This window comes from Haliotis cracherodii, unplaced genomic scaffold (assembly GCF_022045235.1).
Source record: "Haliotis cracherodii isolate W230 unplaced genomic scaffold, xgHalCrac1.p SCAF_17, whole genome shotgun sequence".
NCBI lineage: Eukaryota > Metazoa > Mollusca > Gastropoda > Lepetellida > Haliotidae > Haliotis > Haliotis cracherodii.
Window position 1 is genome coordinate 20,550,561 of NW_027266272.1, and position 17,357 is coordinate 20,567,917.

General features: G+C 38.8%; 1 protein-coding gene across 2 annotated transcripts in view; it reads right to left on the reverse strand.

Moving 5' to 3' along the window:
- The window catches only part of LOC139464512 (parathyroid hormone/parathyroid hormone-related peptide receptor-like), a 98,408-nt gene that overhangs the window by 60,371 nt on the left and 20,680 nt on the right, over positions 1-17,357 (reverse strand). Inside the window, exon 1 of one of the 2 annotated variants that reach the window (XM_071246040.1) lies at positions 4,046-4,272. The exons of the other annotated variant lie outside the window; for it this stretch is intronic. Coding sequence (XP_071102141.1) covers positions 4,046-4,075 — 30 coding nt within the window. The 5' untranslated portion in view covers positions 4,076-4,272. Of the gene's footprint in view, positions 1-4,045; positions 4,273-17,357 lie in introns of those variants that run through there. 2 annotated transcript variants of the gene reach the window in all.

Below are 17,357 nucleotides of genomic sequence, written 5' to 3' on the forward strand. Positions count from 1 at the left end.
GCGGGTGTTTGACGTGACGAGCGAACGCTTTAACCACTAGGCTACCCGACCGCCCCCCATCCTCAACAGGGAGGGACACAGGTCAACAATCGGGATATCATATATGGGTGGGAACACCAGTTCCAGTCCCTTGTACATTAGATGTTATGCCATCATACCAACTTCATAACACCACCTCGCAAGTAACGTACGTGATATTAATGACCACTCGTGAGATATTGCGTCTGAGTGCTTCAAATTAGTATAGCACGTAAACGGATTCTTAAAATACGTCGTGGGTTGATTTATAGTTCCTGAATCATGTCCTATTGGCTGGCTACCACGACCTTGAAGTTAACCATTTCCACACAGGTCAATGGATATTAACCAGTATTTTGCCCAACAAAACCAGCCTTGATTGCTAACTCCGGGCACTGTCAAGTGATGAATGAACAATGTTGTAGCTTGACAGCGTTTTCTCAATAGAATGGAATTCGTTCATGTGCAGCATTTAGCAGCCGTTTAGAATTAATCAACTAAGAGCAAAGTGAGCGAACAAAGTGAATATAGATAACTGGTAGACTTATTTCAAAGCTGCAACCTCCCACCATCGACAACAGCAAGACAGCAATCATGTTCACAATGGATAAAACAGACCATTCATGAAGGACCGGGTAATTACTGAAACGGTTTGTTATGGTTATACCGCCATACAAAAGAAAGGTGTTGCGTATGAAAGAATGCTTTGGATCGGAATTGCGGTGTTTGTAAGACGAACAGCACGTACGGCATCGTTACCGTTCTGTGTGGAGTTATGGTGGCTGCTTTAAGCTGAACATGACAGGCACAACACATGTAGGTTAGGATGTAACCTAACTAGTTAAGGTGATGCGATCATTGTGTGGCATTTCTGTGTTGCCAATGTTAAAGTGGAGTGAGGGAGGTGTGGTAGACTAGTGGTTAAAGTTCTCGCTCGTCACGCCGAAGACCCAGGTTCGATTCCCTACATGGTACAATGTGTTAATCTCATTTCTGGTGTCCTCCGCCGTGATATTGCTGGAATATTGCTAAAAGCGGAGTAAAACTATACTCCCCCATTATAGTGGAATGCACGCTGCAGACCACGGAACCTTGGTTAAGTCTTCACGCCGACAGGCATGTATCGATCTCTGTTTCACGTACAATACTACAGTGTGTGAAAGTTGAATTATCTCCAAACAGTTGTAAACAAATACACAAGCTTTCTAAGATAATGACGTTTTTCTTGTTTCTTTTAGCAGTTATATCTTAATTAACTATGCTGATTTTAATCTCTTGTCTGTAAGCATCAGCGTTTGATAGATTCATAAATACGTTTTCAACATGCACGATCTGCGTCACATTGGCTCTTCCATCCTGACAAATGACGGGTTAGAGTTGCACCCTAGCAACCTCTGCTGGTCGTAAGAGGCGACTTGGTGGATCGGGTGGTCAGGCTCAGTCACGTGGTTGATTATGTGCAACAGTACACCGACAGTGTTAACTGTCCGCTTCAGACACGAATATCTACAGGCCGCCGCATTTATCGCCGGAAAATTGCTGAGTGCGCCATTAAACAACAAACACATAGATTTAGCTGACGACGCCAGTGATACCACTGAGCTACTATAAAGAGCGGCGATATATCTAATTCTGTGAGTGAGTGAGTGAGTGAGTGAGTGAGTGAGTGAGTGAGTGAGTAAACATAAAATGATAATTGAGTCACGAAGTGGAAGAATCTATCTGACCGACATACACTGAATACTAACGACAATGATCAAAAAGTAAAAATGGCTTGATTGTGTAAATGAATGAGTGACATATCTGAGTAACAATACGGCTGATGTAAGTAACAGTACTATGGATGTAAGTTACGGTACTATCGATGGAAGTAACGGTACTATGGATGGAAGTAACGGTACTATGGATGTAAGTAACAGTACTATGGATGTAAGTAACAGTACTATGGATGTAAGTAACAGTACTATGGATGTAAGTAACAGTACTATGGATGTAAGTAACAGTACTATGGATGTAAGTAACAGTACTATGGATGGAAGTAACGGTACTATCAATGTAAGTAACAGTACTATCGATGTAAGTAACAGTACTATCAATGTAAGTAACAGTACTACTGAAGGAAGTAACAGTACTATGGATGTAAGTAACAGTACTATGGATGTAAGTAACAGTACTATGGATGTAAGTAACAGTACTATGGATGTAAGTAACAGTACTATGGATGTAAGTAACAGTACTATGGATGTAAGTAACAGTACTATGGATGGAAGTAACGGTACTATCAATGTAAGTAACGGTACTATCAATGTAAGTAACAGTACTATCGATGTAAGTAACGGTACTATCAATGTAAGTAACAGTACTATGGATGTAAGTAACAGTACTATGGATGTAAGTAACAGTACTATGGATGTAAGTAACAGTACTATGGATGTAAGTAACAGTACTATGGATGTAAGTAACAGTACTATGGATGGAAGTAACGGTACTATCAATGTAAGTAACAGTACTATCAATGTAAGTAACAGTACTACTGAAGGAAGTAACAGTACTATCGATGTAAGTAACGGTACTATCGATGTAAGTAACAGTACTATCAATGTAAGTAACGGTACTATCAATGTAAGTAACAGTACTATCAATGTAAGTAACAGTACTACTGATGGAAGTAACGGTACTATCAATGTAAGTAACAGTACTATCAATGTAAGTAACAGTACTACTGATGGAAGTAACGGTACTATCAATGTAAGTAACAGTACTATCAATGTAAGTAACAGTACTATGGATGGAAGTAACAGAACTATCGATGTAAGTAACGGTACTACCGATGTAAGTAAAAGTACTGTGGATGTAAGTAACGGTACTATCAATGTAAGTAACAGTACTATCAATGTAAGTTACAGTACTATGGATGGAAGTAACAGAACTATCGATGTAAGTAACGGTACTACCGATGTAAGTAACAGTACTGTGGATGTAAGTAACGGTACTACCGATGTAAGTAACGGTACTATTGATATAAGTAACAGTACTGTGGATGTAAGTAACGGTACTATTGTTGTAATTTACGGTATTATTGATATAAGTAACAGTACTATGGATGTAAGTAACGGTACTGTTGATGTAAGTAACAGTACTATGGATGTAAGTAACGGTACTATCGATATAAGTAACGGTACTATTGATATAAGGACTGTTACTATTGATATAAGTAACAGTACTATTGATATAAGTAACGGTACTATTGATATAAGGGTTGTTACTATTGATATAAGTAACAATACTATTGATATAAGTAACGGTACTATTGATATAAGGACTGTTACTATTGATATAAGTAACAGTACTATCGATATAAGTAACGGTACTATTGATATAAAGACTGTTACTATTGATATAAGTAACGGTACTATTGATATAGTAACAGTACTCTCGATATAAGTAACGGTACTATTGATATAAGTAACAGTACTTCGACATAAGTAACGGTACTATTGATGTAAGTAACAGTACTATCGATATAAGTAACGGTACTATTGATATAAGTAACAGTACTTTCGACATAAGTAACGGTACTATTGATATAAGTAACGGTACTATCGATATAAGTAACGGTACTAGTGTGGGAAGTAACAGCACTGGTGATTGAAGAAACAGTATTACCGGTTGAAGTAACATGACCAATACTACTAATGCACATTGCATGTTTCATTCAGAATAAAGAGTCGACAGATTAATATCAGAAGAGATGAAATCAGTGAGAATTAATGTACAATACCAATACATCCAAGATTTTCAATCGTAGAGATATAAAAATAATTCATAGGTCCAGATGGCAATGCGATGGTAACCGCGTTTGTAGATCGAGACTACATGTAAGGTAGAGAAACTGTTTTGCTAATCAACTTGTTTGATCGATTAACCTGGGCACTCAAAGTCCTGAAACATTTCCCGTCATATTTCCGTAACAAGCAGATGACATGTTGAATTGTCAATGTTAGCGTTGTATGATACTGTAACTCACCAGAGCTTCTGTTGATAAATTCCTCGGCATCTTTGCGTTGCTTGTATTGTAATCACTCTACGGTAAACTCACAATGATACGGTTGAAAGTCTCCCTACTCATGCTGAGCTCTACCAACACACTGAGTCGCGGCGCATCCCATCGCTCAACCTCTGGTCACCGCGAGAGCTTGAAGACTCGCCCACAGCACGCAGCCGCAATCCCAGGCAGCTTCACGGCGTATCTGAAGCCTTCATTTGAACGTCAGTTACGCCCGCTGCTTGTGATGTAGAGGCGGTATTGGGTACAGCTGTAGGTCTCCTTTCTACAGGAACATCCTGCTGTCTTCTTATCGGTAGATGAACTTTGGATATACCTGTTGTTTGTTTGAAATTATTTATGTTTATCTTTCAGTCAGTAAACGCAATTCCGAGGTCTCCATCAATGTGTTGTCATTAACACACGTCTGATCTAGGTGTCTGTCTGTAGGGCCTCGTTAACTACCTTGTACATGTTAACTGGCCTCGTTAACTACCTTGTACATGTTAACTGGCCTCGTTAACTACCTTGTACATGTTAACTGGCCTCGTTAACTACCTTGTACATGTTAACTGGCCTCGTTAACTACCTTGTACATGTTAACTGGCCTCGTTAACTACCTTGTACATGTTAACTGGCCTCGTTAACTACCTTGTACATGTTAACTGGCCTCGTTAACTACCTTGTACATGTTAACTGGCCTCGTTAACTACCTTGTACATGTTAACTGGACACAAACATCACAAGTTGGGGATTAATCTAATGTGTAGAACTGTGTAGAAAATCAGCGATATCTAATAATGACATTGAATAAATAATACATAAATACATATACAATTAATTAACAAAGTTATTTAACGCTTGTCAAATGTCATCTGAGGGTTGTGATGTTTTATCACTTGAAAAATAACATGCCATGGGAAAGGTTCTAAAAAGCAAGAAATTTAAAGTACACAACCTCAAGAAACCCTGACTGTCTATCAAGGGATAGTCCATGTTCAAATTATTCTGTTAATTTAAATTGAATAAAACTCAACGCCAGAGGGCAATCTGTCTCGATTATTTACCGAAATCGATTCAATAAGGTTTAAATGGCAAAATAGTGATGACAATAATATGAATGGATTACTTAATCACGTTTGAAATATCTCCAAATCCGCAAAACGTTTCAAACCGAGATATATAATGTATAAACAGTCATCAAATTTTCTGATACTTTCGTGCACTTGTCATTGCCACCTGTGAAGTATAGCCGTCAATGCCAGATTTATTAGCCTTTGTATTGGGTTGTGCCTGTCCACCCCACTTCACCCAGAAGTATGTTCCAGCAACTCCCACACCACACACTGTGAATGGAGTCACCCTCGTACCAGCGTTTAGATAATTGAAGGAAGCCGAAGCCATGGTGATCCTGATGCTCTCGGGTCGAGAAAGATGGGAAAGGTTAGGAATGAGACGCTGTTAAAATGACGGATATTTAAAAGGCCATTGTGAGGGGAAGGTGGCGACGTGCGTGTTGGTATGAGAATGTCGTGTCAATCAATTAATTGCGAAGGCGCCGTGGCTGTTAGAAAAAATAGATACTGCAGACTATCATGACTTAGAGTGAAGGCGTGAGTTAATGAGTGCAGTTTTGCACCCTTTTAGCAATATTGAACCTTTGTCGTGAAGAGCGAAAACTTTAACCACTAGACTAATCTACCGAAAACCAACTAACCAATATGCGTTAGAATGGAACCAAGTTGCCTGGTTTCCTTTAGACAAGACTTTGTGTTTTATTTTAGTTTTTTGATGATAAGCAGATTCATCGCTGTCTAAACCCATACAATCATAGTCATTATGAGGTGAAATGGAGTTTTAACATCGCGTCTAAGATCATTGCACTTATATAGCGACGTGCATGCACGTGTGTGAGGCTGCTTGTACTAGTCCGGACTGATGCCGATTTATAGTGCTTGCCCACTGAGATACCATGCCGCAGTTTAACATGAATACCCTACTCAGACACAGTATACTGACTCCAAGCCGACCAGACCTTGTTTTATCCCCTTAATGCCGAGCGCCAGACAGTGTAACAACAAGTACCATCTTTTTAACGTCTTTTGGTAAGACGCGGTCGGGGATCGAACCCCGGACCTTCCGCTCTCCGGGCGGACGCTCTACCACTGGACCAAGGAGGCGGCCCATAGTCATTATTAAGTTTCTGTTGTACCATTCATATGATGAGTTACTTTTGACTTTGAGTATATCATATTGGTAATGTTTACATAAGCGTTAGCTCTCAACATGACAAATCGAAAATGAGGTCTAGTATTCTTCGTTCCCATGACAACACCGCATCAGGTAACACGTTTATCAGTTTATCATGTTGTTGTGGTGTCAGATAGCAAATCTCACCATCAGAAGACACGTACCTGCAGAGATGGGTGGTACGGCAAACTTTATATAACTGTATACCTTAACGTCACACATTTCTGTTTAAGACATCTAACGGAACATAACCCCGTAATAAAACTCTTCCACTACTGATGCAACACGATTACTGTAAGAACGTTGCATGTTTCATAACGAGCTCCTTTATAGGTTTCAGCCAAAGGTGAGGAAAAAACAGACTTTGGAGAAACTGCAAATTCTGCATAATAATGAGTAAAAATAGAACATGTGTGTAGAGCTGTAGTGTACCACACTACGTTTTCTCCAACAACGGTACAAGGTGCGCTGCGTTTGTAATAGTTTTTCTGGGCACCGTGACCCTACCCAGTTGGTATGCGAAATTTATTTAGTCTCTCGATGGTAAAAGCTTTTTTTCGAAAGTGCCAATGTCAAATATTCCTCGCTTTCTTCAACTTTTCATACACGCTGATACAGTTCGTTGGTTGGATCCCATATTCGCCCTCATTATGATTCTAGGTTTGTCAGCACCAAACCCGTACTTCTGTGAATCATCAACGTGGTATACTCTCAAGACCTGCATCAATACGGACTATCCTCCCACATCAGGATTTCACACAGAAATAGGGATACTATTTAAAGGGGTTTTGAACCAAATTCACTCACTCAACTGAACTCGAAACTTGAAAGTAGAGATTGATACATTGAGCTGATTAATACAGAAAAGCCATGATAGTTTTACACCCGTGCGCTCTCTGTTCAGGCAATTACAGCTAATTACTCGCCTCAGGAAATATGATGAATCCGATGAAGATGAAAAGGCTACAGCAATGTCAAGGCTTCATCTTTACATCCATCGGACTGCTAGGTTGACCCAAATCACAACACAATTACACATATCTTCAGTTGAAATGAGGTTTCAGGAAAATACCGATGTGATTATAAGATGAGAATATATAATTTCTAAGTAATTGATAATGTAATTTACTTTCAAGTAAAGCATGTGCTTGGAGTAAGAGTAAACATAATCTACAAGTGAGATAGGATTAGCTCTGACTGCCATCTTGGTAAATCAAAAACTGATACGAGCAAAGCCTAATATCTCCATAGAATCCTTAGTATATGAATGTATGGAGCTTGAACAAGTTTCAGTCATCATGAGTTGACTTAATCAGTCCAGGTTGACCTGATTTGTACGCCATAACACACTCAGTGTACATGTTCTGTAATGAGAAAGTCGATGTGTCTCACATGCCAGTGAAAACATTTCATCTTTGCCCACAACACATTTTTATTTTGGATATCCATCGAATAACATGTGTTTGAGTATAAACCAAGGCAGAGATATTTTACAATATTTCTTGTGATAAATTATCTTTACAAAAATCAGAAGACCCACAGAAGATCACGGCGCCAGTGTATAAAAGTTTCTTGACGACAAAGTATACCGAAATTTTGAAACTTTGTAATTACCCATATGAGATGGTAACGCTGCAGATTGTGGCACAAGAGCCGCAGAAGAACCAATGTGAACGTTACAATACTCAAGATGCACTTTGGTCTCACGCAGTTAATAGCTCACTGCTTCTGCCTACTTGAAATAGAGGATAAATCAGACAATGTTCATTCACAAAGCCACGTGTCGTAGCACTTAGCACCAAGATAATAGGCGTTCAAATATCCCTGGTGAGATAACCAGATCTCCAACAACCTGAACAGTTGTTCTTCCAGCTCCATAAGGGTCACGTGGTTATCTTGATGTGGCCGTTCTCGGTCAAGAAACCTCTTGTTCGTGTCAAATTAAATCTCGTATTTTGAAGTATCACTAATTTGCCCTGTAATCCGAATGGCAATATTGCAGGGTCCAGTTTCAGATTTGACAGGAACAGTCAAACAGCCCATGAACGAATTCTTACTATCCACTTGAAGTGCCTGCACACAATATATGATAAGGAAAAGAGAGCCAAGACTCGTAATACGAGCATTGCTTTGATCTGATTATCTGTTTGATTGGTGTTTTTCTGGATAGGAACCCCAATGCTATTACGTTAGTATTATCAAATGGAAGCCGGGTGGTGCATTCTTCTCAATTCAACGAACTCGCTGTGAAGCGAATATGGTTGAAGCAAGCCTTACATTGGGATATATTCTTTTAGCGTAAACGGACTCATCCGATATGTCAAGGAAAGTACAACGTGTGTGTCGCATATCCATTGCATATCTTCGGGCAATATATTTATGTTAACAATTTTATCTTATATTATATATTTCCACTCATCCGGAAGCACTAATTTCATGCTTTATTTCAGAGATATGATCATGACTCCAATGAACTGATACGTTCTTCTTTTAGAAGCTTCTTTATTTCCTTTAATGTCCTTTCATCAAAGAGATGCGTGTCACATGTTCTTTTGACGTTTTCAGTTGCGGACGTCATTGTCATGGTCACATAGTGTTTGTATCAGATGTCTTCCCATAATGAACTACCAACCTTGACCACGTGTTTATGAAGCACGGCCACTTACCTTTTTCAAAACTACAGACGTGATATATCATGTAATACACATCCATCTGTTAGTATAATAACTGCCTGTCTGCTGTTAAGAGCTGAGCTATATTGCAGCTATAGACGACGGTTTGTTATTGTGAGCCGCCTTGGAACAATCATCCGAGCCAACATCCAGACGCCTCATATAACATAAAGTTACTGGAGACCTATTCTTACCCTGAATCCTCACGGTGATATAATTACGGGGGACACGTAATACTGACTGTAGGAGGAATGTTAAATATCCCCGCACCAAAATATATATACCAGTTGGAATGTAGTATGTAGTATTGTAATCACTGAAGAATACGTTTTATATATATGTATGGATTTCATTGAATTTGCTTTGCTTTTACTGTGCACTCTTTTATGTTAGTTGTTAGGTATATAGTATGGGACCTTTCCATATCACGTCTGCTTGGTTATATCTTTGTTATATAACGAATACTTGCACCCCAAAACCTCCATAGTCCGGAATTTATTGTTGGAAATGTCCATAAATGGTATAAAACTGTTACCATGATTCGAAACTAGTTTAAGGCGTACGATTGCACTTGAAACACAATCTCATTAAAATCAGATCTTTTAGGCTGATACCATTTATTATACGATGTCTCTCTGCGAAAAGATCTGTTGACACCTCCTGGGGTCGCTTCGGGTGAACCTGGGGTTTACAACGTTATACACAAGGAAATAATGGCAAGGCGTTCAATACACTCTGGTCGTTCCAAGTCAAAGTCACAGTCCAGCTCCAGTACAACTGAGCATGCTCTCTCTACGAGCATTTCAAAGATTCAAGGCCATAGTAAAGCTTTCAAAAAGGTTTATGGTAGACAGTTCTAAATTGGATGCATTAGTGACAAACATTATGTCAGTTGCACTTTTCTGATTTGACTTGTACCATGTGTTCCCGTGTTTTTTTCCGGTGAACTATTGGCTTGCTTTTGTGTTTGTGACGGTAGCCACCGGTGGGGCAGGATATGTTCACCTTTTCACCAACACCTGGTATACTCTCTATTTGATAGTGAATCATGAACACTTGATTATGATATAGTCCACATACAATGGACTCTGGTTTTATTCATTCGATAAACAGAAATCAGATATGCTGGTTTGACGAGAATTTAGAAGACATGATGCTGAAGACAAGTTTACCTGACGCTACCTTCTATGGAGGTATCGTCAGGTATTCAATGAGAGATGTATCGTAACGGAATAAAGTTTGATTTCACTTACATTGCTCAATATGATACCGATTACGTGGTTTACTTGGTATGGTTAACAGGTTTCCAAGAGAAATAGTAGCCTCCATTTAACATACTCTCCATTCAGAGTAAATTGCAGCACATATTAAGAAGCAACAACAACCCAGTCCATAATCACAAGAAATCTCTTGTACAAGCAGAGTATTGTCCGATTCCGACTTTATCACAAGCATATGTCTATGAAACACTATCACATAGAACCCAATTGTTTGTTGGGGATATACGTTCAATCAGGTTGTTCTTTTACTACCGTGTGCAGAAAAGGAATTCCATTGTGGCGTCTTAAGGCCAAGACATTGTTACTGTTGGTCATCAACGTTACCAGATGATTAGCTTTAACAACGTGTAAGAGGCTTTTGACATTTTGGAGCGTATACCCATTCCGCAATATTGACAACCGTAACAATGCTTGTGTATATCGGCTTAAGGCACATATAGGTTACATTGTATCTGTCAAGACGACGTACAAGATGGCGGGAAGAATCAGTGATGAAATGTGTGTCACGGAAGTTGGCTTGATCTTGTTCTGACGTCAGTGCATTATTTATTTTAAAAGAAATGCTCCTTATTCACCGTACTCATCATTACTTATACACTGATTTCACAGACCAGTAAAGTGACAGAATCCTTTCCATATGCATAACCTCAACTAAAGCATCCGGCCCCAGCAGCGGCAGTCGCAACACAAACATGCAAAGGCAAGACAATTGTACACTTACAAACAAACAAGGGAACTTATTGTCCAAACTAAAACAGGAACTTGCATGGGACATAATTGTTATCATTGATGAGAAATGTTCTCACATGTCTAATGAAACGCTTCAAAAGCCTCACTGAAGCCCTGAATATCGTAACCCTGATCAAACATCTTTTGAACAAGAGTCCTATTCCGCCCTTAGAAATATGATAGATGATAGAGAAAACCTATAATATTACATGGAAACACATTTATAAGTTTTTCACTTGAATAATGCAATTAAAGCTATGCATGTATGTCTTACAGGATGGTCAACTACTGAATGAATGCTATTTTTACTTAAGCTTAATAATAACAAAAATGCGCAATCATAGTATGTCTTGGATCGTTACATGTAGGATCGATACTGGTTGACATAAGAAATTACAACCTATGAGCACATGTAGTCGGTACAGGTTTTGATTGGCAGAATCATGTGGTGGAGATATAAAAGTGTATCTCATGTGAACAGGTCCAACAATGAGAAGTGTAACAGACGTGTTATTAAGCTAAAGCTCTAAACGACAAGGGTAAGACATTGGTAATTTAAAAGAGCCCGACTTCAAAGATCATTACAGCTTTCATCATCCATTGCCGACAGATCGCCAGATTCAATTACTCTATCGCAAGGAACAGGACAGGAAGGCACTTTCGTATGCATGCATAAGATCAACAGAAATCCATACACAACCAAACTTGTATTGATCGAAGAATGGGTTATAGTTTGGATCCATGTGTTGCTAAAGGATTGTAATACAATCCTATTCTTGGATAATTTAACAAACGGCACAATCGTTGCACCACATCGTTGCCAACTGCGCTTCAATCGGATTTCATGCATTGGCAATTCTATTGCTCCATGGATTAATACACAAAACAAACAATGGTCGTTGCGTTTCCGAGGCGCCATAAGCTCTGATAACTGTTGACGAGGAGACAGAATGCCTGTTTAAATGCCCAACACAATATGATTGCTGCTAACATTAAGACAGACACGTCGACAATATAGCTATAATTGTTGTTGAGATTCTTAATTACCGTGTTAGGGAGACATCAAATCTCACGTCTTATGAGTTGTAGTGCACGTCAGAATTCACAAATAAAGAAATATTTTATTCTAACCGAGATTCAGCAAACCGTTTTGTATTCCTGTCTTGGACAAGGGTCCAAGGGAGAAAACTCGGTTGACATTGATGACTGTTTTGTCCACACGTGGATTGAATGTTTTTGGGAATTTAACAATATTGAATACCCGAGCGAGTCACAAAAATGTTATTGAACGATAATGATTGAATATTTGATCGAATAATAACATCATGTCTTTGAAAGGCATTTAGAAGTGATACACATATGGAAGAGAACATATGGATGTCAACTTCAGGAGTTATCCATATATTCTCTTCCTTATGAATAATAGCATGTTTATAAGAAAGCTATCGCCATCACTACATGAATCATTAGCCAGGGGATGTGAGGCAGCCCAGTGGTTAAAGCAGTCGCTCGTCACGCCTATAGGCCTAGGTTCGATTCCCCATATAGGTACAATGTGTGAAGCCCATTTCTGGTTATGTACGCCGTGCTATTGCTGACGTAATCCCTACTCACTCATTTCAAAAACAATCATAGGCGCATGCAAGCAACTGAAGCAGGTTAACTGTTATCTTCTGATATAAAACCTGTGTATTCGATAGTGAGATGGCAAGTATTCACAAACCAGGTCACGTTGTACACATTCAGAAATAATGAATATTTGATTTACTTTTTACTGTTATTGATTTGCTGCCAAGCCCTATGTCATCGCTTTGTATGTATGTTGGGTGTATTCTGGATCTTCATGATACAATGGATGATCAGGTTATGTGTCTACAGTATATGTTTACTTCATGGTCAGGAAAATGCTGGGAAATACCCACTGATTTGTAGTATTTCTAAAAGCTATCAGTCAAAAGCAACACAACACCGATTCATTTTATAATTAACCCAGATACTGACGATATATTTACATAACAGCGTAGTGTAAAATAAACCAAGTTTGATAAACAACTTTTTTTGTATATTCCATTTAGATCAAGGAACGTTCAACAGCTGAATGGTCGTCTCTATATTACTGCTCTTCAAATAGCATCTTTGAATTCATGGATCGACATAGATTTTTATGAAGTGAATTAAAATAGACTTCTGGTGCTACGCCTAACGTTTGTCACGGCTATTGGTGTCATCCCAGAATAACAAGTTTGCTTTGGATGAACTTGACGATGAATTAAACAGATGTAAACTTTTCTTTGAATAAAAACTATCTGCTCAAGGTCTGTTAAAACTACCTCAGTATGTATGTCAAGTATTATAATATATTTACATCACGAACAGAACGCCACAATGGCGAGATGGTAAACGTGACGGTACAGATTTCCGAAGTTGTTAATGAGTCTGTAGTGATCACACGTGTAAGTCAGCATTGATCAATTGTCCGATCATTGAAAGGTGATTAGGAAGATGACTCAAATAGATTCTTAGGCTAATTCACAGATTGCTGCAGTCTGTCACTGTCTGTTGAGACATTGATCAAGTCGACAGTACGATAGTTTGGATGTGCTTTTCGTCCTTTTGTTTTCGCGAGGATATCTGTGAACGGGTATGCAATCAAACTCTATGACTTTTCCCAATGTATGCTAAAACGCAGTTAAGAACTACAGCGTCTTAATGATCAGGAACAACGTTCATGTCTGTATCTGTGCTTCCTCGGTATTTCCCAAGGAATGGGAAAGTAGTCCAGTGTTTACGTCATTTCAAGTATCGTATACAAATCGAGGTCATGTGACCGGTCTTTAGTCCAATGGAAACGCTATATATTGTGCAAACTTCACATTAAAAAATACTATTTCTTAACAGATTACGTTATGAAATGTGGGTTCGTGTGTTATTCTTATTTGAAATACAAAGATTCTAACACTCCTATCGTAAAATTTGTGCGACTCAAACACTTATGTATTAGTGTCCTGCTTCGAATTCATTAAAGCATAGATTGTATCGGGGACAATATTAACAATATTTGCCTACAGATGTCAGATGAATGTATAAGTGGAGATACTGGGTTCTCCTCGGGAGAATCCAAGTCCTGGTGTTCTCCGTCGGGTTTTTTCAACCCACAATTGCTTCAAGAAGCGTAATTCCTATATTACAACGTCATAGAGTTTGTGTTAATGGCCTCACGTATATGTTGATATATGTTGAATGTAATGTCTCATTACAGAAATTTGGGACTGGACTATTTCGTTTGTTCTGACAGTCTGCACCCGAGTTCCTCAACAAGTGAGTGAATCAATATTTAGCCCCTTATCGGCAATATTTCAGCCATATCGTGACGAGAACATTAATAATAACTACGGTTATAACGAATTCCAAGGGGCCACTAATTTTAGTTCGTTATAACCGTAGTTCGTTATAGCATATGTACAGGATATATACAGCAAATGGCCGGACAACAAAATGAATTCGTCATATCCGTCAGTTCCTTAAAAGCTTGTTCATTAAGAACGTAGTTTACTGCACATACAATTGAACTAATATAAACCTGTCAGCGATGGACAGTAAAATAGCTAGATTATCACAGTTTGAACTTAAAACTGGTTGAGAACAATTAAAAGAATAACCCATGGTTCAACAGTTCCTCAGCAAATACGGATCCTACATGTCATACTGCGGGATACTGTTTTCATTCTCGAGCCTGTCGGTTTCACATAATAGTGTTTGTAACGATTGTAAGTTACCGTGTGCGGTTCTAGAATACTGAGAGTTTGTGAAACAATGAAATTAGGAAAGAAACGGGGTGCATTAAAGCCAACTTAGATTTAGGGACTCTAAATCGTTTAAAAGTGATACTTCTCTGTCCATGACGACATTGATTGCTTCTTAAAACTAAAGTGCCCGACAACGTGTGACTCTACTTGATTAACTATTGTCGCTAAAATCACAGTGTATGCTATAAACCTTGTCATGGAATGGCGATATGTAAAACCAAATCGGGATCTTTGTGTACTCTGCCTTAAAGGATCTCTTTAGACGTATGTGTATGTGCGTTAGAAGTAGCTATAGGAATACAATTCAGTACGTAAGTAGCGTCAGGTAGGAAGCATTGTGTAGACAATAATGACACCTTGTGCACCAGGAGGATGTGCCATTGTTCACTAAGATAAGAGATACCCTCCCATTGCAGAGAACGACGATGTGTTTTCACAATCAACTCTGTGTTATTATCTTGCGTGCGTGAGGCCTACACACTGTGGTCCTTGGACAAGCAGCACACTCACACAGAGAGGATAATTTACCCACATGTTGTCTTTGTGAAGTAGATGCACTCAAGGTAGGGTGTCTGATACACTTCATCAATGAATGTGTGTTTGTCCCTTAACATATACCACAAATAGCTACCGTAGTTTACAGACACCACGTAGGTAGAGTCCTGAAAAAGTAGCTTTGAGGTTTTAGGACACATTAGTATGCGGATCCAGTATTTGTAAAATAAGGTGTTTGTATGAGGGCTGAGGTCAGGGTGTGAGGTCTGGGTTGTATGTGTGGGTCATATATTGAATTCCCACGCTCTGTGGTGTGGGTAGGGGTGCAAATCATACAATCAAAACAAGGATAGTTGGGGATATAGATGAACTCGTCTCTATTTGCAGGATACAAAACTGTTATGTTTCACGATTTCGTGTCATTTGGTTTGACCGCATGACCTCGATCCATCCTTGATCTGCCATTGATGGGTATATTTGAGAAATGGTTGTTAATGAGAATAATTTTCACTACAGTTTAGAAGAGTGGAAGAAAGGTATCTGTTATCCAGTTTGCACGACAGATACTAAAATATAATCAACATCCAATAAAGTGGAAGGGATGAACTATGGTTTTAATGTGCATGTTCTTTTGAACTGTGTACAAAAACAATCTTAAAAGCATGAACTAAAAAAGTAAAACAAAAACAATTTCTGGTTCATAAGTATCTGCATGATTTTGAAACCTATAAAAATGCACTAAGACTTTTTATCAATTTAAGTGTGACGTATTTGGTGACACTCGGTTTCGAAGTAATATCTTTTACCAATTTTAATGAGCCTTCTTGTCAGAAGGAAAAGAGAACAGTTAATATGAGCTAAATGTGATTTCATCAGTTCCCGTCAACCTCTGCTGAGAGTATATCGAGTTCAGACGTGATCTTTAAAACACGTCAGACAAAATAGAAGGAAATCCACCTCGGAGTGGCTTTGAGCTTGAAAACAAATGACGATGCATACCATTCCCGGTGATCGAGTTTTTTGGTACAGTGTCACTTTACAGTGTACAAGTACAAGTACACACATTCGTTATCAGGGGCGGTGGGGTAGCCTAGTGGTTAAAGTGTTCGCTCGTCACGCCGACGACCCTGGTCTGATTCCCCACACGGGTAAAATGTGTGAAGCCCATTTCTGGTGTCCCCGCTGTAATATTGCTGGAATATTGATAAAAAACGGTGTAAAACCACTCACTCACTTACATATTAAGTTATCATAAATGTTGCTTAATATAGATCTGATTCTGGTAACGATACTACGTGAAATAAGAAATGCAAGCATGTGAAGTTATGTATTAGTTGATGTGTTTGAGCAAAATGTTTACCGAGAATGATCTGTTCCGCGTTCGGGTATCTCATTCCTTTGATTTATGTTATTACGCAGTACATATCCTACTTTGAGAAAAACTGAACATTGTAGACAGCTGTAAACGGGATTGCTGATACACCGACGGCGCACAGTATTCCGAAACACGCTCATACATTTCTGGGTCTTTGCAGCCCAATAAATATATAATTATTCTCCAAGGCGTCAATGTTATCAAATGAAATCACCGCTGTTGCATTGCTTCAGTCTGCAGTAAAATGAATTAATTCGGCGATTTCTCAAATGATAGTACCAATGAGGTATCACAATCAGGTCGACAGCCCATGCAGTTGTCTTTGTTCAATGAGGGCATTATTTGGCGTTATCAACTTCCGGTGGTTTCCATAGGTTCACAAGATAATGCGTTTAAAACATATGCATCATCATCATAATCATAATCATTACATGTTCGTCTATTTTGAGCTAAGGCTTAGATTTTACTGCACTAGGTGTTTTGGAATATGCACACTATGACAGATGTTGGCGTTTTTTTTATTAAATTGAATACTAAAGCACCTCAATAGATGCACGTGTGGTTGGTGCGTTATATACTGATAACAAGTATACTATTGACTTATAGTATATATGAAACGCCAGGTTGTAGATGACGAGGTTGCATACGTTTCCGGTCACACATGAATATGTATATGATACTCATAAC